The sequence below is a fragment of the Pelodiscus sinensis genome, chromosome 19 (genome assembly GCF_052426305.1).
Source record: "Pelodiscus sinensis isolate ZL-2025 chromosome 19, ASM5242630v1, whole genome shotgun sequence".
Taxonomy (NCBI): domain Eukaryota; kingdom Metazoa; phylum Chordata; order Testudines; family Trionychidae; genus Pelodiscus; species Pelodiscus sinensis.
In genome coordinates, this window is record NC_143070.1 from 19,349,248 (window position 1) to 19,376,068 (window position 26,821).

Here is a 26,821-nt window from a genome sequence, read left to right on the forward strand (position 1 = left end):
CCTGACAGAAGGGTTACACCTTTGTTTAGCCACCTTATTCCAAACCAGGAATGTATAAAGGTGAATCCAAATCAGTGCTAGGACAAATAATTTGTGTATCTTGGCTATGATAACATTCTTTTTTTTCCAACAGTAAATGCTAACTTCAGCTTTGCAAAATTTTGTTGGATACTTGATACTGGTGAACACAATTCATGGAGAGGGAGAACAGGGGAGAGTGTTAAAGGGAGATAAGTAAGCCCTAGGCGGGCAATGGTTCTCAAAGTGCGATGGTCCACAGCTGCCTCCCAGGTAGTCCGTGGCTCAAGCTCATGCCTCCCCTCCTCTGTCATGCAGCAGGGAGCTCGTGCTGCTGCTCAAACCTTGCAGTTGGCGCACAGCCACATGAGGCTGCAGCCAGCTCCGGCTACTGGCTCAGAAGACACACATGGGCAAAGTGAAGAAAGCAAACTCACCCCCCCACCACCCATATGGTCCAAGGAGCTACAGGTTGAGGAGTGCCACCTCACTCCCCTCCATGGGAAAGTCCCACCCACTAGGGGTATGTCTACACAGAAAAAGTTATTTGGAAATAACAGCTGTCTACACAAGCCAACTGCTATTTCGAAATTAATTCGAAATAGTGGAGAGCTTATTTTGAAATTGGTAAACCTCATTCCACGAGGAATAGCGCCAATTTCAAAATTGCTATTTTGAAATAAGCACTATGTAGTCACTTATTTTGAAATAGGGGGCCTCCAGCCCTTCCCAGGGTGCCCTGGCCACAAGGTAACTTCTGACCTGATGCCCTTCTGGAACTAGTTCTGGCTGGCCTTAAATGCAATTCAGTGTCCAAGCGGTGTGGACGTGCTGTCGAAATAGCAAAAAGCTATTTTGAAATGCATTTTGTGTGTAGACGTGTTATATCGAAATTAAATATTTTGAAATAATGCTGTAGTGTAGACATACCCTACGCGTCCACCTTCCCTGGGCCTCACCAAGGCTATGTCTACACTGGCACAACCTTGCGCCAGAGCTATGCAAATGAAACTAAGTGTGGAATGCCTCATTTGCATATATAATGAGCCACCATTTGTGGAAGAGGCTCTTGTGCAAGAAGGAGCTGTCTACACTGCCCCTTCTTGTGCAAGAAAAACCCTCTTGCACAATGCCGCTACGCTGATTATTTTCAGGAATAACAGCATTGCACAAGAGGGCTTTTCTTGTGCAAGGCTCAAACCCTGGCAGCTCTTCCTATCCCCCTGCCACCGGGGAGGTTCTGAGGCCACCCCAGCCCTGGTTCCTCCCCCTGATGCCTGAAAGGGCCCAGCCCCAAGGCTGCTCTGCCTCCCCACCCCAATCACCCAGCTGGGTCCCTGCTCTTTGCCTCTCCTGGCCACATTGAGGGAGGGGTAGGAGAAGGGATAACTCAGTGGTTTGAGCATAGGTCTGCTAAGCCCAGGATTATGAGCTCAATCCTTGAGGAGGCCATTTAGGGATCTGGGGCAAAATCTACTAGGGATGGTACTTGGTCCTGTTGTGAAGGCAAGGGACTGGACTCAAGGTCTATAAAATCATGAGTGGTGTGGAGAGGGCTGATAAAGAAAAGTTATTTATTAGTTCCCATAATAGAAGAACTAGAGGACACCAAATGAAATTAATGGGTAGCAGGTTTAAAACTAATAAAAGAAAGTTCTTCTTCACAAGCGTGTTGTCAACCTGTGGAACTCCTTGCCGGAGGAGGCTGTGAAGGCTAGGACTATAATAGAGTTTAAAGAGAAGCTGGATAAATTCATGGAGGTTAGGTCCATAAAAGGCTATTAGCCAGGGGATAAAATGGTGTCCTTGGCCTCTGTTTGTCAGAGGCTGAAGAGGGATGGCAGGAGACAAATCGCTTGATCATTGTCTTCGGTCCATCCTCTCTGGGGCACCTGGTGCTGGCCACTGTCGGCAGACAGGATACTGGGCTAGATGGACCTTTGGTCTGACCCAGTACGGCCATTCTTATGTTCTTATGTTCTTATGACCTGGTCCCTTCCAGTTCTGGGAGATAGGCATTTCCATTCATTTTATCCCTAATAGATGTTTATCTAACCTGCTCTTAAATATCTTCAATGAGCTATTAGAGGTGCTAATCTTGCTCTGCGGTTAAGTTTACAGACTGTGAGTTGTTCCATAGACTCTGAGTTAAGTATGTTGTTACTTTAGAGACACAGCCTGGATTCCTACCTGATTCCATCTTCCAAACATAACAAATCAGGAAGAAAACAATAAAACCAGTCAGAGGGGAACTGTCTCTGGAACTGTGGCTGAATGAGAGAATCTTCATTTTCACTGCAGCCTGGTCTAGACAATAGGATAGAAGAAAAAACCTCATCATAGTGAGCATCAACACCAATTAACACTAGATCCTTAAAGGCAAACATTAAAGGAAACACAGTAAATAAAAAGGAATAAATACATTGTTAAGTGAACTCTCTTGTATTATGGAGTTAGAACAGCCATTGCATTAAGATGGAAAGTGTTTCCTTTATAAGTCTGATTTTGTCCCATTCCTACAAATTCCACATTTGAAAAAGAAGGAAGATCATTTAAAGGTTAATAATAATTCCATCAATGGAGAAAAATATTTGTGAATGACAAACACTGTGGCTACATCTAGACTGCAAGGGTAAGTCAGAAAAAGAAACACAATTTGTGGTATGCAAGTTCCATATCTTTTTCCGCTTTACTGTTGAAAGAATTACAGAAATATAGGAGAAAAGAAATAGACTCTTAAATCAAATAACCAGAATAGCCAAGTAGTACAGTGAAAGGAGAGGGAAAGCAGTTCATATGTCATTTGGAATACATAGTTCAAATACAAAGTTTATATTCAGAGTAAGACAAATTTATCCAGGATTAAATTGGATTATTTTGCAGTTAAAAAAATCACCAAAGGAATAAATATTAATTAGGAGATATCAATGATCAGTTGGGATAATATTCAAGTAACAGAATCTCACCTACCTGATGAGTCTTAGAAATAAGCTTTGGAACAGTTTTGAGATCTCCCCAGTGTTGCAAGGTTTTCTAAAACCCTCATCCATTCTCCTCTAGTTCTCATGGTCAGTGAATATTTTGGAGGCAGAATCATCTACAAAGCAATAGCAAAAAAAAAAAAAAAAACCTGATTGCAAGACTTTCCTTCCATATTTCTGCCAAAATTCTATTTATTCTTTGAAGTGAAATGTGTCTCTCTGGATTCCTTCTCCAAGATAGAAAGCAAATGTAGAAAAATAACTGGCATGTTGTTCTCTTTTCAGTTCCTCCCTGTCACACCTCAATATGGTTTGGAGATAAGGATCCTCTCTGAAAGAAGAGAGGGTTACTCACCCTCTGCAGTAAATGAAGTTATTTGAGCTGGGTTTCCCTCTGGCTGCTCCACCTTAGGGCTATGTCTACACTGCAGGCTTTTTGCACAAGAACGGTCGTTCTTTCACAAAAACTTGTGCAGCGTCTACACTACTCGCACGTTCTTGCGCAAGTAAATTTACAGTAAAGCGTCAGAAAACAGGGTATCTTGCACAAGAGCTATTCCTTTCCCCATGAGGAATAAACCCTCTTGAACAAGAGCTCTTGTGCAAGAAGGCAGTGTGGATGGGCAAAAGGGTTTCTTGCGCAAGAAACCCCTATGGCTAAAAAGGCCATCAGAGTTTTCTTGTGCAAGAGAGTGTCCACACTGCCATGGACGCTCTTGCACAAAAGCACATCTCTATCGCAAAAGCACATGGCAGTGTGGACGCACTCTTGCACAAGACTTTTTGCGCAAGAACTCTTGCACAAAACAATTCTTGCATGAGAAGCCTGCAGTGTAGACATATAGATGTTTGGGCTCCCCAGTGTGTCTGGCCAGAAGATTTGTTTAGAAGTGCTTTAGCTAGGCTGTTTGTGCATGCACAGCAATCCTGACACGCTAGCAGGTAATGTGCATGTGTGAACCCCAATCCCCTCAGTTCCTTCTCTACCCTGGTAGATACACAAGAGGATGCCTTGAAGCAGAGAGGAGAAGGGGTGAGTGGTGGTGTACCCACAGGGACACCCATCTTGAAGAACTTCAGTTACTGCAGAGGGTGAGTAACCAGCGGCGGATATAGGCAGGGTGAGCGAGGCAGCTGCCCCGGGCCCCGTGCTTTAATAGGCCCTGCGCCAGCGGGGTCACTTTCTAGCTTTAGCCACTAGAGGGCGCCGCTGCCCCGCACCTCACAGGGAAGCCACAAGATCCTGGGAGTGGGTGGGACCCGGGCAGAGCGATGTCTGAGCGTGTGGGCAGCGCTCTCAGGGCCCCGTCCCACAGAGCATCCCCCCAGCATCTGCAGTTCTGTCTCTAGAGCAGCCCGGCCGGCCCGCAGGCACTCTGGGGGGGGTCTCTGCTGGCGGGTGGGTACCATGATGCACCTTTCCCCAGCTCCGCAAACCCAAACACGAGACCAACTCTTTGAAAGAGTAAAAAAGAATAAAGCGGCAGCTTCTGCAGCCAGGCCCTGGGGGCGACTCTGTGCCTAGCCTCGCTCCACCCCACATCTCCTGCCCCCCAGCTGCCGCCGGATCCTGCAGCCAGAGTCCTCTGCCCCAACATGGGAAGGGGTGGTCTCGGTGTGGGGGAGCCCTGTGAGCCCCACACTAGCTGGTCTGTGCCTGGGCGGGGGCTGGACATCGGGGGCTGTTCCATTCCTGCCCCCGGCACCCAGTCGTAGAGCAATGCGCCAGAGCAGCCGGGCACCGGGGGCCCACACAGCTGCCTTGGTGCAGATACAGGGTGACTGAGCCACAGGGCTGTCCCCAACCAGAAGGGAGCCAGCCCACAAGCGGTCTGCTCGGGCCACTCCTGGGGGCGGGGGGTAGGGGCTACAGTGGCAGGTTTGTTTGCTGTGTCCAAGCTCCCTTTCTCGGCAGTCGGGGCAGCCTCTATGGCCCCTCCTCTGACCCTGCATGGAGCCTGAGGTGCCATCTCCTTTTCCTCCAGCTGCTCTGCAGGCTCCTGAGAGGCTGCTGGCTCAGACACATGAGCCAGCCCCTTCTAAACTGGGTCAGGATTTCCCTTCTCCCCAGGCACCTCGCTGCTCCAGTGCCTGGGGCTGGAGAAGGGGCTGATGCTGGGAAGAAGCCTTTTCCCACCGGCTGCCAAAAGAGCTAGACAGCTAAAACAGACTTAAATACGAATGAAAATGTTTAATTATTAATGCAGAATTTTGTTTAAGAATGAATTACAATATAATTAAAATGAAAAATTAGCCAACTAAATTAAGTTTCTATCAAATTTACCCAATTCACATGTAACATGAAAATAGCCTTCAATCTTTCCTATTTTCTCTCCAAAGGGGGGGCCCCGCGAAATTGTGCTGCCCTGGGTCCCGCAAAACTCTTATCCTCCCCGTGAGTAACCCTCTCTTCTTCTTCCAGGCTGTCCCCGTAGGTTCTCTGCCTTAGGTCACTATGAAGCAGTGTGTCCGCTGGAGGTGGCAGCTTCGGCGGGCATAGTGTCTGTATAGACAGCCATCAGGATGGAGTGGCTGACTAGGGTTCCCCTAGAAGGGTATGTGTCGAACACGTAGTGGGTTGTGAAAGTATGGGTGGATGACCAGGTGAATGATTTGCAAATATCTACCAGGGGGATACCCTAGATGTGTGCTGTTGATGCAGCTGTGGCTCTGGTGGAGTGCGCTTGGAGTTGTGGAGGTTGATCTTTGCCAAAGGCCGAGTAAGCCAATGTTATACATTCCACTATCCATTTAGGGAGTCTCTGAGAGGAGATAGGAAGGCCCAGAGATGGCTGTGTAGTTGAAATGAACAATCTGTTGGTTTTGCGGATATGTATAGTTCTATCTATGTAGAATGCAATGGCCCTGCGGTGATTGAGGGTATGAAGAGTTGCCTGAGTCCTGTTGTTGTGAGATTTGGGAAAGAAGACAGGTAAGTTGATATGTTCATTGAAGTGGAATGCATAAGAGACCTTTGGTAAGGATTTTGGATGAGGCCTAAGTACCACCTTGTCTTTATGGAAGGCCGTAAAAGGTTGGTCCATTATGAGGGCTGCAATTCTCCCACCCGTCTGGCAGATGTTATGGCTACCAGAGGTGGAGTATAATCAAAGAACACTAGAACTGGAAGGGACCTTGAAAGGTCATTAAGTCTAGTCCCCGGCCCTCATGGCAGGATCCAGTACCATCTAGACTATCCCTGATAGATATCTATCTAACCTGCTCTTAAAAATCTCCAGAGATAGAGATTCCACAACCCCTGTAGGCAATTTATTCCAGTATTTAACCACCCTGACAGTTAGGAAGTTTTTCCTAATGTCCAACCTAGGACATTTTTAAATACCTGAAAGCCACTATCATGTCCCCTCTCAGTCTTCTCTTTTCCAGACTAAACAAACCCAGTTCTTTCAGTCTTCCCTCATAGGTCCTGTTCTCTAGACATTTAATCATTCTTGCTGCTCTTCTCTGGACCTTCTCCAATTTCTCCACATCTTTCTTCAAATGTGGCGCCCAGAACTGGACACAATACTTTATGCACAAGAATGATACATGCACACAATAAAGAATATACACATTTAGGGGATCAGAGGCTCTTGAATTATAGGTTACTTGATCTGTTTGCATGAAACACATCTAATTTTTTGCATATTTAAAAATGTACTCTCATAAAAATATGAGGGTGTAGTGTCACACCCTGTGACGGCGTGTTGGGGGTTCCCCGTCTCCTGCACCCCGAAATGGCACAAACAGACTGCACCAGCCGGTGGAATAGAGGAAGTTTATTGCCTCTCCAGGATACAGCATAGCACAGATGTAGTCTGGTCACAGAACTGGGCTAGGATGCCTCAGGCCCCCTTGAGTTGGGGGGAGACTGGGCCCCTAAACTCCAGCTCCTCTCCCTAGGCTCTCCTCCATGCTCTCCCACAGTAACAACTAAATTCCCTTGCAGCCCTGCCCCCCAGTCCAGGGCAGCATTCACCTTCCTTTGTTCCTCTCCATGGGGGGTGTCTGGCCACTGGTTCGACAAGTTTGGCATTACCTTGGCCTAGTGAGGTTCTCCCTGCTGGGTCTTGCTCCAGACAGCAGAGGTCACCACAGCCCAGCAAGTACCCCCACTACGTCACACACCCTTCTCATCAGATTTCATGAAAATATTCTTTACGGTCCACAGAAAACAAACAGCATGTGGCTACACCTAGGAAACAAATGCTTAATGCCTGTGCAAATCCAACCAGTTCATTTCTGAGCAGAAGGAAGTGAAACAAAATTGCTCTCTGGTCTCTTCCTTGCATGAGAAGCCATGGCTGTTGCTGCAAATCCAGCAAAAACACTCCAGGATGAAGTGACCTGTCCCCTCTGCCTGGAGTATTTGAATGATCCGGTGTCTCTAAACTGTGATCACAGTTTCTGCCAAGCCTGCATCACCCAGTGCTGGGGGGGACTCACTACAGATGTCTTCTGCCCTCTGTGCAGAGAGACCTTTCCTCAGAGGAACTTCAGACTGAATAGGCAGCTGAGGAATATTGTGGAGGCAGCCAGAGAACTCCAGTTGCAGGCAAGGAGGGAGCCAGCCCCAGAGAGACTGTGTGAGAAACACCAGGAGCCTCTAAAATTCTTCTGCAGAGAGGATGAAATCCCCATCTGTGTGGTGTGCGACAGATCCAAGGGGCACAAAGATCACACAGTGATTCCTGCGGAGGAAGCCGCCGAAGAATTCCAGGTAGGGAAATGTTCAACTGTCACGTTTACAACAAAACCCCTTTTTTCTAAATAACCAGAGGCTTGGGAAACTCACTCCCCCCCAGTGTTAGGGTTTCCTTCAGCCCCAGACAGTCACTCAGTGAGCCTCCACTAGAGAGGAACAAGGAATTTCAGGCCTAAGTAGGATTTTCATCAATTGGGAATCCTCCAAGGCTCATGCAGGTGAAATGTGACCTTCCATTAATGGCTTGCACGTCAGAGTGAGGGGGAGAGAGTGACCCATGCCCCACCCATCCTGTTCCCCACACATGGAGCTTAGGGCAGTGAAGGACCCCCAGTCTCTGCCACTCCAACTTCCACCTCCTCCCAGAGCTATATACAGCATGACTATGTCCACACTACAAAGAAAAGTCAGAAGAGCAATTTGCATATCTTTTTCTGCTTTTCTTCTGAAAGAGACTTCTCTCACATTTTGCCCATCTACACTGGGCCAAATGTCATAAAAAAACCCTCTTTCAGAACATCCCTTTCCTCCTCATAAAACAAGGTTTACAGGATTGCCGACAAAACGCGTCTGCTTTTCTGAAATTTTCTTTGGAAAAGTGGACGTGTTCCCAGAAAAGCTCTGTCAACTAAACATACCCTAAGTCCATGCTCCTCCCATCCCTGGGGCTGAGGAAGCAGCTGGGCTGTAGGCACACATCCCCTTGACCCTTTTCTGCAGAGCTCCTCACAAGGACCGGAAAGGAGTCATTGCCTGCAAAGGACCCTGTCAAGGCCTCTTCATCCCCTTCTCTCAGCAGGGACTCTCAGGACTTCGAGACTAGAGTTTGGCCTTATTGCTCTGAAGAAGATCCAAGGTCTCCTCTACCATGTCCACAGGCCTCCTCCTTTTGGTCCTCTGTTTTACCTGCCTCAGGCCTGGTTGGATCACATAACCTCCCACCCCGCCCTTCATTGTCCCCACTCAGCCAGTTCTCCTCTCCTTGTCACAGGTGAGGTAGAGACCACCCTCCCTTTAAAGGGTTGATCACCCTGTGACCAGCATCACTCCTCATCCACACCCCTAAGGCCACAGGGAAAGAGTTTTGCAGATTTCAGTCTGGGAATTTTCCACGTTGACATGAATGACAATGACAATAATTCATGTGCATAATGCCCTGGTGCCTATTGCACTGGCCTCTCTGGTCCCCAGTGAGCAATTAGGGCCGCAGGGTGCTGGGTACCCTATAGACCAGCCAGGCAACGTGAGCTCACAGTCACAGCCACCGTCTAAATGAAGATGAGGCACAGCAGGTGGAATGGGGGATGGGCAAAGAGGGTTGAGTTTGCAAACACCAGCAATCGCCATGGTTAGGTCTTCATGGGTGGCCTCCATCCAGATTTCCAAGCTGCCCCTTCTCCCTGGTGCAGACTCCGGTGCACACAGAGATCTGTGGGTTAAGGGTTAGGTGCTTGAGTGGCATCAGGCATCAGAAGGCGTCCACAGACCATTCTCCCATAGGCAGCGGGTATAATAGACTGGGGGAGGTTAGTCAACCCTGGCACATGTCTGGGCCTCTTCCTGCTTGGCCACTTCCTCAAGGGTCCCACCACCAGCAGCTGCCTAGCTGAATCCCTCTCTGCTCCTCCACTCCCCCCACCTTCTCTGGAGGACCCTGGTGTTCTCTGTGTCCCTCCTCTCCTCCAACTCCCTCCCTTGTGAGCTGCACATCCCCACCACTGCTTGCAGCTTCTAAATATGTGACACCCATTCCCTATTGGTGTAAATAGAGTAGAAAGGTCCAACGATTTCAAACAGTATGAAAAGAAAACACTCCAGGTGTCCATTAATATGGTATCTCTAATATCATAAACCTACCGGGTCCTTTGCCCATCAGTAGCGATCTTCCCTCCTCTAAAACTAAAAATAGCATCACTCAAATCATTTCCTTTTTCTTCAGGAAAGAATCCAGGCCCATTTGAAAACTCTGAGGTGTAAAAGAGAAAAGCTGCTGGGATTTCAAGTGAGTGGAGAGAAGAGAAGCCAGGAATACCTGGTAGGTGCCATAAGTGGGGGATGATCACCAAGAAATCAAAATTAATTGCTTTAGCAGAATTCCTCCTTAGGCTTGTACTATATGCCTGTTCTTTTCAACCATTTTGCATTTGCAGACCTCTTCTGACATTTCTAATGTTGGCGCTTTGAAAATCTACCATATCTGTGAATAGTTGAACTCTGTTCAATCAGTTTTCAATCTGAGGGTATGTCTACACTAGCACTCTAGATCAATCTAGGGAGGCTAATGAAGGCGACCAAAATTTCAAATCAAGCCCGCTTGATTTGCATGTTCCCAGCCGGTTGCCATTTTAGAAATTGACTGGCCCGAAGTAACTACCTGCGTCTACACGCAGCAGTGAAACAGGATTTCAATGTAAAGCCCCTAAATCAAATTAGCTGGTAAACCTCATTGCAAGAGAAATACCAGCTAATTCGAGTTAGGGATTTAAATTGGAATCCCGTTTCACTGCTGCATGTAGACGCGGGCTGTTACTTCAGCTAGTCTATTTCTAAAATGGCGCCCGGCCGGGAACATGCAAATCAAGTGTGGGATATTTAAATCCCGGGCTTGATTTGCAATTTCGGTTGCCCTCATTAGCCTCCCTAGAGCGATCTAGGGGGCTAGTGTAGACGTACCCTGAGTCTTTTGAGGATCCCTTAGACATGGTACGTGGATCCCCAGAGGTACAGAGTACAGGTTGAAAACCAGGGCTGCTGCATACTATTATTCTTATTTACAGTATGTTAACTACTGTTAGCTTAATTAAATTCACTTCATGAGTAACAATTTCTATTACTGAACTAACAGAATGTTGAATTACAAAATGCCGTGCCCTAGAACAAATACTAACTGATACTAACTCCTCGGTTTCACAGTTCTCAGCCTCCACCAGACTGGAGGGTAGAGGATATTTAGTTATGTCTTGGGGAGTCCTCTTATTTAATCTCTGTTTGCCGTTCTGAGTTCCAGCTTGAATAAAGCTCCAGGATGCCATGTGGTGAGTTCTAGCCCTCCATTCCTTTCCTGTTTACAGTGCCTTTGGGCTCTGACAATTTCCCCATTCCTGTCATTCACCTTGGATGCCTCAGGGTGCTGTCCAAAGATGCCTCACAATCCTTACTAATTACTTACAGTTACTGCAGTTCACACCCTGCAAGTCAGTTTCTCTTTCACTACAGTTTTTATTTTGTAGCAGGTTAGTTCCTTCACATTTCGCTCTTATGAACGATGGCGGTGTGGATGTGGCCTTTGCTGGGGAATGTGGGCTTTTGTCTGCTACTTCACAGTCCTGAGAGAGAGGGAAAGAGGGAGGGAATGTAATTAATTCTCAATTAATTATTTAATGTCCACCTTTTATGGGTGGCAGTGACAATGATTTTCCCTTCAGCCAGTCCCTTATCCTGCTTTTGTAGGCTAATTCTACATTACAGCAGTTTTTTGGAAGAGGAAATGCAAATCTCACACTCTCATTTGCAAATCTCATGCTCTCATTTGCATATTCTCTGTAAACCTCATTTTTTGAGGAATAAGAGATCTTGTGCAAAACAAGGTTTTTCCGACAAATGGCCCCATCTACACAGAGCTTTTTATCGCAAAAACCTCTTCCACAAAAAGGATCCAAAGAGAATATGCAAATAATAGCATGAGATTTGCAAATGAGCACTCTATTTGCATTTCCTCTTCCGACAAACTGCTGCAATGTACACATAGTCCTAATATGGGAGCCAACTCCAATCCTGAACTGAAGGTATCCAATGCAGAACACTGTCTGCTGCTTTTTCTCTCATAGTTTCATTTGCTTTTGTTTTTTTCTTCCCACCTGTTTCTATGAATGTGGTTGAGTAAAGCCAGGTAAAGACCTTCTCTAGCAGAATATTTACAAAAATGAGTTGAACCAAATACGCTATATTTTAAGTTAGCAAATCACAAATTTGATTTTTTGCTTAGGCAAATGAATTTTTTTTGACAAATCAAAATGTTTTGTTTCAATTTTGACCATTTCCTTAAAAATAATTTTACAAAACAAGGCAATTTTCAAAAATTTGTTAAACTTTAAAATCCAGAAAAAATAAAAGAAGCAAAACAACTGGATGACATTGTTGGTAATTCATGAAAAGTACACCAAGATCCTGGGCTGAGTCTTGCCCCCTGTTGCTTTGGATCTGCATCACAGAGGCCATCAATCACTCACTACCCAAATCATATCAGATATGGAAACGTCCTTTATGAGATTCTTGGGTCAAAAGGAAAGTTGTGAGAAATTCCTCTCTTTAGTTACCACAGGATACTGTTCAGTATCTGATGCAAAGAGATTCTTCTTCCTGCACACTCAGCACTCTGTGAAAGGATGCCAGGCTCCATACATTTGCTCTTAGTGATGGTGGTGGTTTTCTTCTTCCGCCCCTCCCCCTCCAACACCAGAAACAGACACAAACCGAGAGGCAGCAGACTGTGACTGAGTTTCGGCAGCTGCGGCAGTTCCTGGAGGAACAAGAGCGACTCCTTCTGGCCCAGCTGGAGAAACTGGACGAGGCGATTGTGAAGATACAGAATGATGCTGTTACCCAATTCTCGGAGCAGATTTCATGTCTCAGTGAGCTGATCAGTGAGCTGGAGGGGAAGTATCAAGAGCCAGCAAGTGAATTCCTGCAGGTGAGACAGAGTTAGAAATTCTCCAAATCCTACCACAGAGACAGGACAGCTCCTAAAATATGGGCACAGGAGTCAAGGAGTCAGAGATCACACCGCAACTCCGTGTGTGCACTCCTGACATGTGAACTGTTATTATTTTGTGCAGACTCAGAGATAGTAGAGATGGCAAAGCCCAATTAGCTCATAGAATCCATGGGGCTGGGGCCAGGCAAATATGTGCAAAATCCCTCCCTTGAAATTGCAAGTGAGTGTCAGGTGGGACTGAAACTCTCTCTCTCTCTTTCTCTGTCTAGGATGTCAGAAGCACCTTGAGCAGGTATGTGGCTCTCACGCCCCTCACACTGCACAGCACTGAGAAGGATTTTGGCAATGACGTTGCCAAGAATTCTATGAAGTTAGTGCTGCCTCTCCACCGGGCTCTATAGCAAAATGTGCAGGGAAGGTGACATTTTGGATTCAGATCTCCCCGTTCCATTTAATCCTGAGGCTCTCACCCTTTCAGAGAAGACTCTGGAATTACCTATTGAAAGGGAAAGACTGTCCTATATTATATTCTACAGATGTCATCTCTCTGGGGATGTCTCAGGACGGTGGAGATGGATCATGGGCCTGTCACTGCTGGGTACCATTCAGCCCAGGACAGCTGGGACCAAGAGTCTGTTCCACCTGAAGGCTGTTTGGAGACCAGTGTGGAATGAGCAGGGGAGGGGACAGTTGGTGTCTCAGTCTAGTTCCTAATGGGCAGATTCCTAAAGCGTTTCACCTGGGAACTTCCTGTCCCTCAGCGCCTGGGAGCCACGGAGTGATTTGGCCATAGAGACTCATTTCACCTTTCATCCCCAGAGGTGGACTCTCCAGGCCAGAGGTGAAGAACAGTAATGGGACCTCTGAGGGGAACATTTTCCTGCCATGTCCTTTGCTGCCCCTGATCTGAGGCTGGGAAAAGCAGAGGGATTCTGACTCCAGGCCCATAGCAACTCACTAGAAAGACTTTCTAACGAGTCACTAAATGAAATATATTTATGTGACATTGTTTCTGTCCAGGTGTGAGAAGGGGACATCCCAGCAGCCAGAGGAAATTTTTCCTGTGCTGGAAAAGAGACTTGGGGATTTCTCCCAGAAAACTGTTGCTCTTATGGAGGCTCTGAAGGAGTTCCAAGGTACCCAGTATGGATCTAGGATGGAAAATTTGAATGAGCCTCTGAGACTGGTGGGAGGAGAATGACTGGTTAATTGGTTCATAAAAAGATTATTCATAGATTTAATGTTGGGTGACATAAATAGATTTAATTGTTGGGTGACAATGCCATGCACTAAAGGTCTAAGATACTCAGGTTCATTAATTCAAACCTTTTTTTGCACCAAAAACATGTCTGGCCATTAGAATTACTATTAATGTAAGAAATGACAGACATACAGAAAGTGTTAGCCACTTACCTTCTCCACGGACACAGGCAGGTTATGGTGGGTTTCTCTTAAAAACTTCTGACTCTCCCTTATACTGTCTGATATAATACACATCTAAATTACACATTTACTACTGCTTTTCTAATACTCTTTGAGTGTTACGAGAATGTTAATATAATTCATGCAATATAGGAGCATGAACTTTTTAATTAAAAGGTCTTTTGCTGTCCAAGCTATTTCCCTGTAACTCTTTTTTCTAATTGGTTTATTATCACTGATTACGCACTGGTCACTATGACCTTGTCTCTGCATAGGGATTTTTGTACTTTGCTAACTGCTCCTGGGCAGTACATTTTGGATGTCTGTTGTCTTTTAGCGAATTGTGCTGTCAAAACATCTGTTTGATCTACACAGCAACTTATGAACACATCACTTAATAACAAGGAGTCTTTAAGGCAACATCTTCCATATGTAAAGCACACTGCTAACAGGGCCAACACCATGTCAGTCAGCACAAAAACATGATTTCATAAGAACTTACAAATGGGCACATGGGGTCAGATCAAATATCCATCTAGCCCAGTATCCTGAGTGCCACAAACGGTCAATGCCAGGTTCCCCAGAGGTAACGAAGAGAGCAGGCAATTTCCAAGTGATCCATTTGCTGTTGCCCACACCCCACTCTGGCTAGGGATTCCATTCCTGCCCATCCTGGCTAATAGCCACTGATTGACCCATCCTCCATGAACTTCTAATTCTTTTTTTATCCTTGTTACAGTCTTGGCTCTCACATCATCATCTGGCAAAGAAGTCCACATGTTGACATGCATGAAAAAATATTTTCTTTGGTTTCTTTTAAACCTATGTCTATTAATTTCATTTGGTGACCTCTAGTTATTGTGTTATAAGAAGCTATAAATAACACTTCCTTATTTACTTTCTTTACACTAGTCATGATTTTATAGACCTCTCCCATATCCCTCGTTAATCATCTCTTTTTGAAGCTGAAAAGTCCCAGTCTTATCCTCTCTTCATATGGAAGCTGTTCCACGCCGCTAATGGTTTTTTAAACATTGTCTGTGCTTTTCCCAATGCCAGTATATCTTTTTTTGAGACGAGGTAAGCAGATCTGCATGCAGGATCCAAGATGTGGGCGTACCATGGATTTATATAGAGGCAATGTGATATTTTCATTCTTATTCTATGTCCCTTTCCAAATTATTCTCAGCATTCTGTTTCCTTTTTTGGCTACTGCTGCACATTAAGTGGAAGTTTTCAGAGAACTATCCACAATGGCTCTAAGATCTCTCTCTTGAGTGGTAACAGCTAGTTTAGAGCCTCATCTCATATGTATAGTTGGGATTATGTTTTCCAGGGTATATTACTTTGCATTTATTAACATTGATTTCCATCTGTCATTTTGTTGCCCACTCACTCAACTTTGTGAGATCCCATTGTAGATGTTTGCAGTCTGCTTTGGACTTAATTATCTCAAGCAATTTTGTATCATTTGGAAATTTTGCCACCTCATTGTTTACTTCTTTTTTTTAGATAATTCTGAATACATTAAGCAGTACTGATTCTAGTACAGTTGCCTGGGGGACACCACTATTTACCTATCGTTGTGCTGAAAACTGTCCATTTATTCCTACCATTTGTTTCCTATCTTAAGCAGTTACTGATCCATGAGGAAACCTTCCTTCTTATGCCATGAAGAGGGCCTTACCTAATTCACAGGCCATTTTGGTTAATTTCACAGTCATAAGATTTAAAAAATCATAACCTTCATGATTTCAGCTATTTAAATCTGAAATCTCATGGTGTTATAATTGTAGGGGTCTTAGCCCTGTCAAAGTCAGACAGGACTCACAAATTTGTCAGACTGCTCTGTTTATTCAGCAAAGCTCTGCTAAAATGCATGGAGAAAATGTGAGTGCCATACAAGGTTCAAACCCCTTGATTTATACAGTCAAAAGAAAGCCAAAATTAACAGGATTAAAAGGGGGGCAAAACTTCACATAATTAGTGTGAGGCTACTCAAGTATTCTTCATTTCCACATCAAGCACACAGCAATCTCCTGTCCAATTGCTTGGTTAGCTCAATTGTTTTCTCCCTAACACCTAATGTTCCTTTTCCTATTAACTCTGGCTAGCACTTTGTAATCTGCATTCCTACAAACAACATTAACATACTTTTCTTCTTCCTGTTCAGAGACAAACAGTATTCCTTCAACTTATTCAATTATTGCAGCATAATTCATCTTTCTCTTATAGTATAATTCTTTCTACTTTCACAATCCCTCCTTTTGGTCAAGCCACGCCTATGACCAACAATTACTGGGTTCCATACATTAACCGTTCTTTGTCTCTCTGTTCATCAGTGATATTTAAAATCATCAGAATAGCACTCTGGTGAGGGGACATGTCTGTGACATGTCTTGCACAGTTTTGGATACAACAGGAGATTAACTGAAAACATACAAAAATCATTAAGATCCCAAATAGGATAGTCAGGGCTCCCTGAAACAACCAGTTTCCTATGCCAGAGAAATTGGACAAGTTACTTAGCCATTTCCACAGGGAACTTGGCTCTTCATTGGAAAGGTATGCAATCTGTTCCAAGTGGCTAGCGCCATCTATTACATCATTGGTGTTGTCAGGTGTGTATATATACACAACATTCTTTGCCGATGAGAGCACAGGTCCCTCCTTTTTCACCTAAAATTACGGAGGCGTTCTCGTGGGAAGGACTCTAACACTCGGAATTGTGGGAAAAGTTGGGCGGGATAACAGATACCTGACCAGTTAACTGGTAACGCGGTATAGGCTTTTGTCCCGCAGACCCACTGATGCCCTATCAAAGCTGGGAAGGGTCGGTTGCACCCCTTTGCCATATAGGTTTCTACAAAGGTGGAGTAATATCCCCCGAAGGGCACACGGTGATTCTCCTTACGGGGAGTGGTGTTATTTGCATGGCATTGAAAGATTGTACTGTTGTTACAATATGCTGGAGACAACTGCTCCTCCCCAGATTCAGCCCCGTCCCATTACACACCAAACACCAGTGACCTTTTTCCTCCTCCACACTTATCCGTTTAGATACATTTATTCCCACATTTATTCCCACTGCTTCCCAAGTGTCATTACTGTTCCATGTCTTGTTAAACGGGTGAGGCCTGGGGAATTAAGTGGGATTGCCAAGACAGGAACCAGCTTGTGAGTGGGATGGAATGTGGCTGCAGACCCAGCAATTAGAGATATTAAGGGTCTGAGCGATCCATACTTGCTGGTGGATAAAAGAATTGTCATTGTCATTGTGGATTCCCCAGACCTTAAGACACCAATGGCCGAGGAACAGGCCCCACCAGAGGCACATGTTGGAGGCAAGGCCCTTTTGGTTCTGACAACCTCCACTGAGGGAACCGCAGTTACGGTTTTATGTCCACCAGACAGCAGGCGCTAGGCTCACTACTGCTTCTTCTTGGGCCTTGCTTTTGGTCCTCGTCTGCTTCAGGCAATCCTTACGCGAACGTAGGTTGTAAGGTATTGCAGGCTGTTCCTCTACGTCTTCTTCTGGAGTCAAAATTGACTCTGCATGGTCCTGAGGCGATGATTGGTCCGCTGGGGATGGTGCCTTCTTACACTGCGAAGCCTGTATCCATGCTGCGATGCCGGATAACTTAACAGCCGTCTGGGCAGTGAGCAGCACCTGATGCGGGCCCTTCCACCGGGGTTCCAGGGCGTGTTTTCGTTGGTGGTGTCATACGTAGAGCCAATCATCTGTCTCGAGAGCGTGGCAGGCATCAGAGATGGGTTCCGTCGCCCAGGCAGCTTGAACCTGTGAATGGAAGTGACTTACAGCTTGCATTAGTCCCTTGCAGTACTGAAGGAGTGTACTGTGAGTCAAGTTCAAGTCTGAGACTGGAGTAATGGTAGCCACTGTTCACATAAACAATTTCAAAAGGACTTAATTTATGTCTTTGGGATGGTAGGGACAGTGCAGCAGGTGTGTGACGTGTAACACACGATCCAGGTGCTGAACAAGTTGTTCAGTAAAATGTGTACCCCGGTCACTGGACAGAGTGGCAGGAATTCCTTTGGCAGGCATAATATGATTTAACAAACATTTGGCAACAGACAGTGAATCAGCTTTGCAACAAGGAAAGACTTCAATCCAACCCGAAAATAAGCATACCATAACCAAAATAAATTCATATAGTTGACACACAGGCATTTGTACAAAATCAAGCTGCCAATGCAAGAACAGTGCTTGGGGCAGGCCCCAGAACCCTTGAGCTACCTTTACAGGTTTGCCAACATTGTAGCTTTGGCAAGTGGTACAAGCGGCACAGTGGCGAGCTGCAAAAGAGCTGAAATGGGGGGCCCACCATTCTGCCTTAGTTACAGCAGAGATCATACCCTCCTTTCCGACATGCGAAACGCCGTGTAGCAGGGCGGCCAGAGCTGGGTAGAGCGAAAAGGGGGCCACAAAGGCACCACTAAGCGAGCGCCAAAGGGAATCAGGGTGTAGAGAGCAACCCTGGGTGACCCAGGAGTCTTTTTCTGTTTCTGGGGCAGAGTCTTGGAGCAGGGTGAGTTCAGAAAGGGACGGCGGTGGTACAGAAAGAGAAAGGGAACCGAGAAACGCACCTGGGGAAGGTTCTATGGCAGCATTACCCTTAGCAACATCAGTATCTGCTGTGGAGTGACCAGGGCACTTAACAATAGCTAATGCAGATGGGAGTGCATACAGGAGAGCAGCAATGTAGGGGCCATTCTTGATAGGGCTACCAGCAGAGGTAAGGAAACCCCGAGCTTGCCAGAGGGTGCCAAAGTCATGTACAACCCCAAAAGCATATCGAGAATCAGTATAAATGGTGGCGGAGCGTCCCTCAGCCAGAAAGCAAGCGCGGGTTAGGGCAACTAGTTCAGCGACTTGTGCTGAGGTCACAGAAGGTAAAGGTGCAGCTTCTAGGGTTTCAGAGAGTGATACCACAGCGTATCCTGCGAGGAGACGACCTTGGCTATCTCTAAAGCAGGAACCTCAGTGAATAACACAAGGTCGGAGTTAGAGAGAGGGACATCAGAAAGGTCGGGGCATGGGACGGTGACAGCAGAGACACTTGCAAGGCAGTCGTGGGGTTCACCGTCATTAGACAGAGGAAGGAGAGTGGCAGGGTTCAACTGAGAACAGCACTTTATGGTGATATGCGAAGCCAAAAGCAGTAAAAGTGAGGCGGGTGGAGGAAAGGTGAGCTGTATTACGTTGTAGCAGGAGAGTTTCTATAGAGTGAGGGACCATGAGAGAAACAGGAGAGCGGAGGACAAGGGACTCAGACATTTCAATTAGGCGTGCCGCGGCAGCCACAGCACGCAGACGGGGGGGTAGACCTTGGGCAACTGGATCCAAGGTGGCAGAGAAATAAGCTACTGGACGATTTTTGCCACCATGCTCCTGAGTAAGAAAAGGCAAAAAGATACTGGGACTTAGGGTGAACCGGGACAGAAAAGAAAGCAGAACACAGATCAACAGTAAAATGAGTTGCATCTGGCAGGATAGAAGCCAGATTAGTTGCTGGGTTAGGGATTACAGGAAAGGTGGGTACAACAATGCAGTTAATAGCTTGAAGATCCTGAACAAACCGCCATGATTTACCATCAGCTTTTCGAACTGGGAGGATAGGGGTGTTACAGGGGCTGGAACAGGGGACAATAATGCCTTGTTCCCACAGGGTGGATATGACCGGAGCTGAAACCTCTAAATCCCAAAAACCCGGTGCCACGACCCCTTCTCTGACCTCATCCCCATTCTTGGTACCCTCCCCATTCCCAGTACTGTCTGCCCTGCCCTGAATAATGCTGTATTTGCAGAGCCATTAACTTTTGTGAGGACTGCTTCTCTTTCCTTTTAGAGTGCAGTGGCAATGCTCTGCCACTGCTTGCAATTTGTCCATGGTCTTGGCCTCCCATCCAACACTTATTTGCTTTAACATACTGCTAATAGCAGATAAGAGGCTATTAACAAACGCATGCGCCAGGGCGCCCTGTCCATTTTCACCTGGTTGCTGTATACCAGAATGTTGTTAAAAAAAAAAACCATCAGTCAGTCTGTGTGATAGTTGCCCCGGGTTTTTTTTTTTTTTTTTTTTTTTTTTTTTTGCTGCTGTTTACGGGGTTATAAGTAGCTTACACAGTTGCAGGTCTGCTTCAGAGGGTTCATAGGAATTGCACACTAGCAAAATTCCTCTGCAAATTTGGTAGGGTTTTCCTGGGGCTTTGGAAAACCTTTTACAATTGAGTGGAGCTCTGTGTGGGTCCAGGGTTTATAGCTTCAAGCGGGACCGGTCTGAGTCTTCTTGGAGGACGGGGTAAAGGGAAGCACTCGGTCTGGTGGTGGGAGAGGAGGTTTCCAATAAAGCTTTTTACTTATAATTAGAATTTTTAAGGGAGGCGAGCTTCGATTCAGTTCATTTAAGATTTGCCTCGTTCCACCACTGCATGAAGCAATCTACCTCTCCTCTAGCCAATTTAGTTTTGGGAAGGCCAAGTTTGTCTTTTAAGACGTCCACTTGGTCTTTGTTCCAAGATCCTAACAGTGGCCACTGAGTTTTGGGATCCCCCCAGAGTCAATCTAGATAATTTTTCCAGAAATTTACAGGAGTCCGGACCCTTTCTAAAATATATAAACTGAGCCAGGGTCCCTTTAGGGAACTATCCCTGCTTAGACGTCTAGTTACCCATACAGGAGGACTTCATACACCAATCACACAAGGAGGAAATTCGGGTTCGTCAGAGCGGTGCCCAGTGCAACACACAAAAGAAGCCCACAGGCTATTGCCTCAATCGCCCTTGCGTTCACTCCAAGGATTTTATCCAAGGTGCGGTGCGGCTGCGATTGTGCAGATTCCAGTCACACAGACCGCGGGGACAGGAGCCCCTTGGTCAGCCACACCACAGGGAAGACGGATAGACACAGAGACAAGACAGTCCTCAGTCCGGACAAAATAATTACCTGACCAGAGTCCTGATGTTAGATCCTGGGATCCCTACCAGAACAGAGCAGGAACCAACAGGTTCGATGGTGTAGACTTCGCTGTGGCTGTGCACCTTTCCATTCTGGCAGAGGACCACTCGGGCCAAATGCCCAGGTGCTGGCTACCACGGTCATCCTGCAAGACAGTCAGGGATCTCACAGCCTCAGCGAAGACGGTTGCCATCTCGGTAGAACCTCCAAATTGTCAAAGTCAGACAGGACTCACAGATTTGTCAGACTGCTCTGTTTATTCAGCAAAGCTCTGCTAAAATGCATGGAGAAAATGTGAGTGCCATACAAGGTTCAAACCCCTTGATTTATACAGTCAAAAGAAAGCCAAAATTAACAGGATTAAAAGGGGGGCAAAACTTCACATAATTAGTGTGAGGCTACTCAAGTATTCTTCATTTCCACATCAAGCACACAGCAATCTCCTGTCCAATTGCTTGGTTAGCTCAATTGTTTTCTCCCTAACACCTAATGTTCCTTTTCCTATTAACTCTGGCTAGCACTTTGTAATCTGCATTCCTACAAACAACATTAACATACTTTTCTTCTTCCTGTTCAGAGACAAACAGTATTCCTTCAACTTATTCAATTATTGCAGCATAATTCATCTTTCTCTTATAGTATAATTCTTTCTACTTTCACAGCCCAAAATGGAGTTGGGGGCATTGCAGGGTTATTTTAGAGGGGGTTGTGGTGCTGTTACCCTTACTTCTGCATTGCTGCTGGCAGGGGCACTTCCTTCAGAAGTGGGCAGCTGGAGCGGGGTGGCTATCATCTGAGAGGCCAACTCTGAAGGCAGAGCCACCCGCAGCAGCAGCAGAGCAGAAGGAAGGATGATATGGTAGGGTATAGCCACCCTTACTCCTACTCTGCTGCAGGTGGAGCACTACCCTCAAAGCTGGGCCCTCAATAAGCAGCCCCCATTGGCTGCCCAGCTTGGAAAGCAGTGCAGAAGGCAGGATGGCAATACTGCAACATCCCTAAAATAACCTTGCAAACACCCTGGATCTCCCTTTTGAGTCAGGATCCCCAGTTTGAGAAACACTCCTCTCTGGAGTGCAGTACAGGGTAAAAACCCACAAAAAAAAACCAATCTCACTGCAGGAGAGCAGGAATCTCAGTCTGTGACATGTCTTTCATGGCCATGAATTTGGTAGATCCCTAGTAATGAGAAAAGGCAGCAAGTGAATGAAACAAACCATCTGGAGTCTGAAGGCTGGGACAGGATGATGAGGGGGAAAGTAAATCTCACAGATTATGTGTCCTGGGATGAGTGTGAGGCTGCAAAGATGTTGGTTTCATTGTTGATAGCTGCATGAATGAGCGAGAAAAGAGAAGGTTTCAGATTTGTTTATTTTTATCTTACTATATATTTTAGAAATGTCCGTCGGTCCTTCCATCCCTCTGTGAGTCTATTCAAGAACTTCACTGTGGCTGGAAGTGGGGTGGCCTAGTGGTTAGGTCCCAGAATTAGCCAGCAGAACAGGGGTGCAGAACCCTGCTGCTGGTGCCCCAGCCTAGAAACTCCAGCCCACTATGTGAGTATGGTCCTTAAGATTGGGGCCTGGCAACAAGAGTTCAGAGTTTCCCCTTAGCAAGGGTTCTTTGTCCCGAGTGGTGGGGGGCTTATTTGCTCCTGTGGCTGGCCAAGTGGACAGGCTTTGGTTCCTATCCTGTAGTCAGCAGAATCACACTCCTGTCTCCTTGCTGGTCCGCCCCTAACTGAGCCTTTTATCCTTTCTCCAGTCTTGGCATTGGCTACAGGTATAGCGGGGTGGGGCTTGCTGGACCAAAAGGCTTTATTGATTCCTGTCATGCCAGGCCCTCCCCTCTCCACTCCGTCACATTCACCTAAGTGGTAAGAGCTAGGACCAGAAAATTTGGTAGGCAGTTTCCTCATATCAGAAGTTAAAGTAAGTCAGGGTTTGGTTGTGCCAGGACAATGGGATGTGCCTGGAATTCAATTGTTTCTCATAAAATGGAAAGGGAGGGGTCTGGCAGGAGGGACAGTTATACTGCAGAATGACCACAGGGGGGGACAAAGGGCTGGAGATGGGGACCATGCCAGCTATAACCCCATTGGGACAGTAAGAGGGAAGGGTAGAGAAAGGGACAGCTGACTACTATATATTTCAGAGGGTTTGTCTGTTCATCTGTATGTCTGTTTGTCCTCCAGCCAGGGAACATGCACCCCTCCCCTGGCTGTGCCTGCTGTAACAGTAGTGGTCATGCACAGGCATCTCACTTGGCCCCAGACTGCTACAATGGGAGAGGGCTGGGGTTGTCTTCTCTCCCTGCATAGCCTGCATACTGAACCCCCTCTTCCCCAGCCCCACTCCAAAGCAATGAATTAAATAGGAAAAATAATACAAAAATATATTTAAGTTAAGGCCCCAAACATTGTGGGTAAATCTTCTAGTTTGAAATACCTGAGGCTACGTCTAGACTGCATCCCTCTGTCGACAGAGGGATGCAAATGAAGCACATCAAAAGTGCTAATGAAGCAGGGATTTAAATATCTTTAGGGACTTCATTAGTATAAACATGGCTGCCACTTTTTTTCAAAACAGAGCTTTTTCGAACCCCGCCCCCAGCAGTCTCTGTCGAAAATAAACCGTTTTTCGATAGATCCTGTATTCCTCAAAAAATGAAGTTTACACCCCTGAGGGTGTGTCTAGTCAGGGTGTGTCTAGACTACATGGCTCCATCGACGGAGCCATGTAGATTAGGCAGGACGACAAAGGGAAATGAAGCGGCGATTTAAATAATCGCTGCTTCATTTAAATCAAAATGGCCGCCACACTGCGCCAATCAGCTGTTTGTCGGCACAGCCCGGCAGTCTAGACAGGAATCTGCCGACCCCAGAACCCTTCATTGGCAGATCCTGTAAGCCTCGTTTCATGAGTCATAAGAGAGTGGTCGACAAAGGCTTCCCTTGTTGAGCAATCCATGTCTTTACTCGCGCGTTGTGCCAATGATCAGCTGAGCCGGCACAGCACGGTGACCATTTTTATTTTAATGAAGCTGGGGATATTTAAATACCTGTTTCATTGACTATGTCGGGTAGCCTATTTTACATGCCTCTGTTGGCAGAGGCATGTAATCTAGACATACCCTGAGGGTACATCTAGACTACATGCCTCTGGTGACAGAGGCATGTAGATTAGGCTAGCCGACATAGGAAAATGAAGCGGTGATTTAAATAATCGCCTCTTCATTTAAATTTAAATGGCTGCCGCGCTGAGCCGATCAGCTGTTTGTCGGCTCAGCACGGTAATCTGGACGCTCTGCGGTCAACATCAAAGGCATTTGTCGACCTCCCAGGTATGCCTCCTGGGATGAGATTTACCTGGGAGGTCGACAAATGCCTTTGATGTCGACCACGGAGCGTCCAGACTACCGCGCTGAGCCGACAAACAGCTGATCGGCTCAGCGCGGCAGCCATGTAAATTTAAATGAAGTGGCGATTTAAATACCTGTTTCATTGACTATGTTGGGTGGCCTATTTTACATGTCTCTGTTGGCGATTTAAATAATTCATTTTCCTATGCCGGCTAGCCTAATCTACATGCCTCTGTCGCCAGAGGCATGTAGTCTAGACTTACCCTTAGTGTCTACACCTGTCTCTCTCTATCATGATGGAAACAGAGCTCTCTCTCTGAGTTCACTGTAGGGATGCTGTCATAAACATGAAGCCTGAAATCCCATCTCTTTTCTCCTTTCCTCCTCCAGACACTCTGCCATCGGAGCTGGAGACAAAAGCAGGGGAACCCCTTGGAGCGCACAGACTGAGTGAGTTTGCAGATGGAGGGAGATTGGCTTTAAGTGATGAGAAAATTCCAGATGCAACATCTTCATGAGATTGTAGCTAATGATGACAACCAAACTTACAGTGACCACAGCATGCACAGCCCCTCAAATAAACCCACTGGACATGTGGAGAAGGCAGACAAACACACTTGGCACTAACCGTGGGGCTAAGTTCCTGCCCAGGCTGCTGCACAGAAACCCTCTCTCTGAGCAGCGCCCACACAGAGCTCTCTGCCCTGCCTCCTCCCTCTGCTTCACTCCATACAGGGGGCTCCCCACTGCTCTTCTCCCCCATCCGGCCTTTCCTCTGGGCAGGGCTGGGCTCTGCCATTGGAGCCGCTCCCTGTCTTGGAGAGACGCTCTCCCTGTGGTGCTGGCAGCTCCTCCCATCTCTCTGGGCTGGGGCTGCCCCACCTTATGCCACCCCCTGCTCTCTGGGGTCAGGCAGCTCTTCCCCCGCTCTGCACCTTCCCCTCTGTGCCCTGGCCTGGGAGTGGAGTGGAGCAGTGGTGGATTACCACAGGGCCCATGCCCAGCGGCTCTTGCCACTTTGGAAGCCCCTCACAGGATGACCAGAAAATTGCCCCACCCCAGCCTACTGCTTCTACTGGCCCAACTGTCTGGCCAGGCCAAAGCCTGAGCCTGAGCCTGGCTGTGATGGTGAGCATATTCTCCGTGATCCATTCTGGAGCTGGTCCAGCTGCTGGCTAGAGCCCCGCTCTCCCCACTCCCCCACTCTGCACGCAAAGCTGCTGGCCAGAGCCATTCCCTGAGTCCCACCCCTCACTCCCACTAGGAAGCCGAAGCTGCCACAACACCCCCCACCCCCTATTTGTCCTATTTGTTCTTGTCAGCTGATGATCTGTTCTTGTCAACTGAACACCCAAAGGGGTGTTCACGCACTGCCCATGTGAACAAACATTCAGTTTTACCAAAATAGTTTGGGTGTCTGGAGTAGGGCTTGAAAAGTGAACTGGCCTGAGCAACTACTGACCTGATGCCCTGCCGGAACAGGTCTGCTCAGGGTAACTAAGCACCTTTATTGGTCAGCCCTCTTCCCCAGCAGAGACCCAAACCTCTCTCCCTCCCCCACGATCTCTGCTGGCCCCTGCTCCCTGCTTGGTGGTGAACTGAAGAAAAACCAGCCCATAGGGATTGCCAGCAGGTAAATTTCCACCCTTCCCCAGCAATGACAGGAGGGCTCTCCCTCCACCTCCCCAGGACAGAAGCTGACAGTTTACCTGGTGCTGGCTCAGGGGCTGTGTGGAATGAGGGGTCTCAGCTTGAGCCCTAGGCACCCATCTCACTCAGCCAGGCCTGCACCAATTTTCTCCTTGGCTACGTCTAGACTGGCCCCTAATTCTGGAAGTCATGCAAAGCAGGTAAGTCAGAATAGGGAAATCCACGGGGGATTTAAATATCCCCCGCGGGATTTAAATAAACATGTCCGCCACTTTTTTTCCGGCTTGGGGAAAAGCTGGAAAAAAGCATCTAGACATGCGCGATCCTCCGGAATAAAGCCCTTTTCCGGAGGATCTCTTATTCCTACTTGCAAGTTTAACCAATAAACAGAGGTGCTGCAAAAGGCCCTTGTGAGGTCACTGCCACACTCACCCCTGCCCTGCAGGTCTAATGTCCTGTCCCTAGCACACCCTTTGCATGGTTGAACTGCTCCCCCTGTGTCATCCCCACTCATTCAGGGCTAGTTCTGGGGTCAAGCAGGTTGCACATGGAAACATCAGAGGCTGGTCAGTGCCACACACAGTTTGCAGAGAGTTGCAGACTGTAAGGCCAGAGGAGAGTTTGATCATCTAATTTCCCCCTTCCCCTCCAGCAGATCACAGGCCTTCTGTACAGTAGTAAGTTTGGACCAAAGCGCATTGCAGAAAAGCATCTGGTCTGCACTGAAGGCTACATCTACACTGCAGGCTTCTTGCACAATGGCCATTCTTGCGCAAAAACTTGCAGAGCATCTTCACTGTATGCGCGTTGTTGCACAAGTAAAATTATAGTACAGCATCGGAAAACAGGGCTTCTTCCGGAAGAGTTATTCCTCTCCCCCCGAGGAATAAGCCTTCCTGCGCAAGAGCTCTTCCACAAGAAGGCAGTGTAGACAGGCAACATGAATTTCTTGCACAAGAGTGCCCTATGGCTAAAATGGCCATCGG

General features: G+C 46.9%; 2 protein-coding genes across 7 annotated transcripts in view; one reads left to right on the plus strand and one right to left on the minus strand.

Moving 5' to 3' along the window:
• The window catches only part of LOC142821583 (butyrophilin subfamily 1 member A1-like), a 130,012-nt gene that overhangs the window by 21,155 nt on the left and 82,036 nt on the right, over window positions 1-26,821 (minus strand). For 5 of the 6 annotated variants that reach the window (XM_089771128.1, XM_089771129.1, XM_089771127.1 and 2 more), the window contains exon 1: window positions 2,209-2,325. The exons of the other annotated variant lie outside the window; for it this stretch is intronic. In XM_089771128.1, coding sequence (XP_089627254.1) covers window positions 2,209-2,308 — 100 coding nt within the window. In that variant the 5' untranslated portion in view covers window positions 2,309-2,325. Of the gene's footprint in view, window positions 1-2,208; window positions 2,326-26,821 lie in introns of those variants that run through there. 6 annotated transcript variants of the gene reach the window in all.
• Window positions 6,723-12,854, plus strand: LOC102448054 (zinc finger protein RFP-like). Its single transcript, XM_089771168.1, has 4 exons — window positions 6,723-7,719; window positions 9,644-9,739; window positions 12,164-12,394; window positions 12,688-12,854. The coding sequence occupies exons 1-4, from the start codon at window positions 7,300-7,302 to the stop codon at window positions 12,817-12,819; spliced, it is 879 nt and encodes a 292-aa protein (XP_089627294.1). The 5' UTR covers window positions 6,723-7,299; the 3' UTR covers window positions 12,820-12,854.

Coding starts and splice junctions, on each gene's coding strand:
- LOC102448054 (XM_089771168.1), top strand. CDS start 7,300: ATGGCTGTTGCTGCAAATCCAGCAAAAACACTCCAGGATGAAGTGACC. Junction 7,720..9,643: donor AAGCCGCCGAAGAATTCCAG/GTAGGGAAATGT, acceptor CTTTTTCTTCAG/GAAAGAATCCAGGCCCATTT. Junction 12,395..12,687: donor CAGCAAGTGAATTCCTGCAG/GTGAGACAGAGT, acceptor TTCTCTGTCTAG/GATGTCAGAAGCACCTTGAG.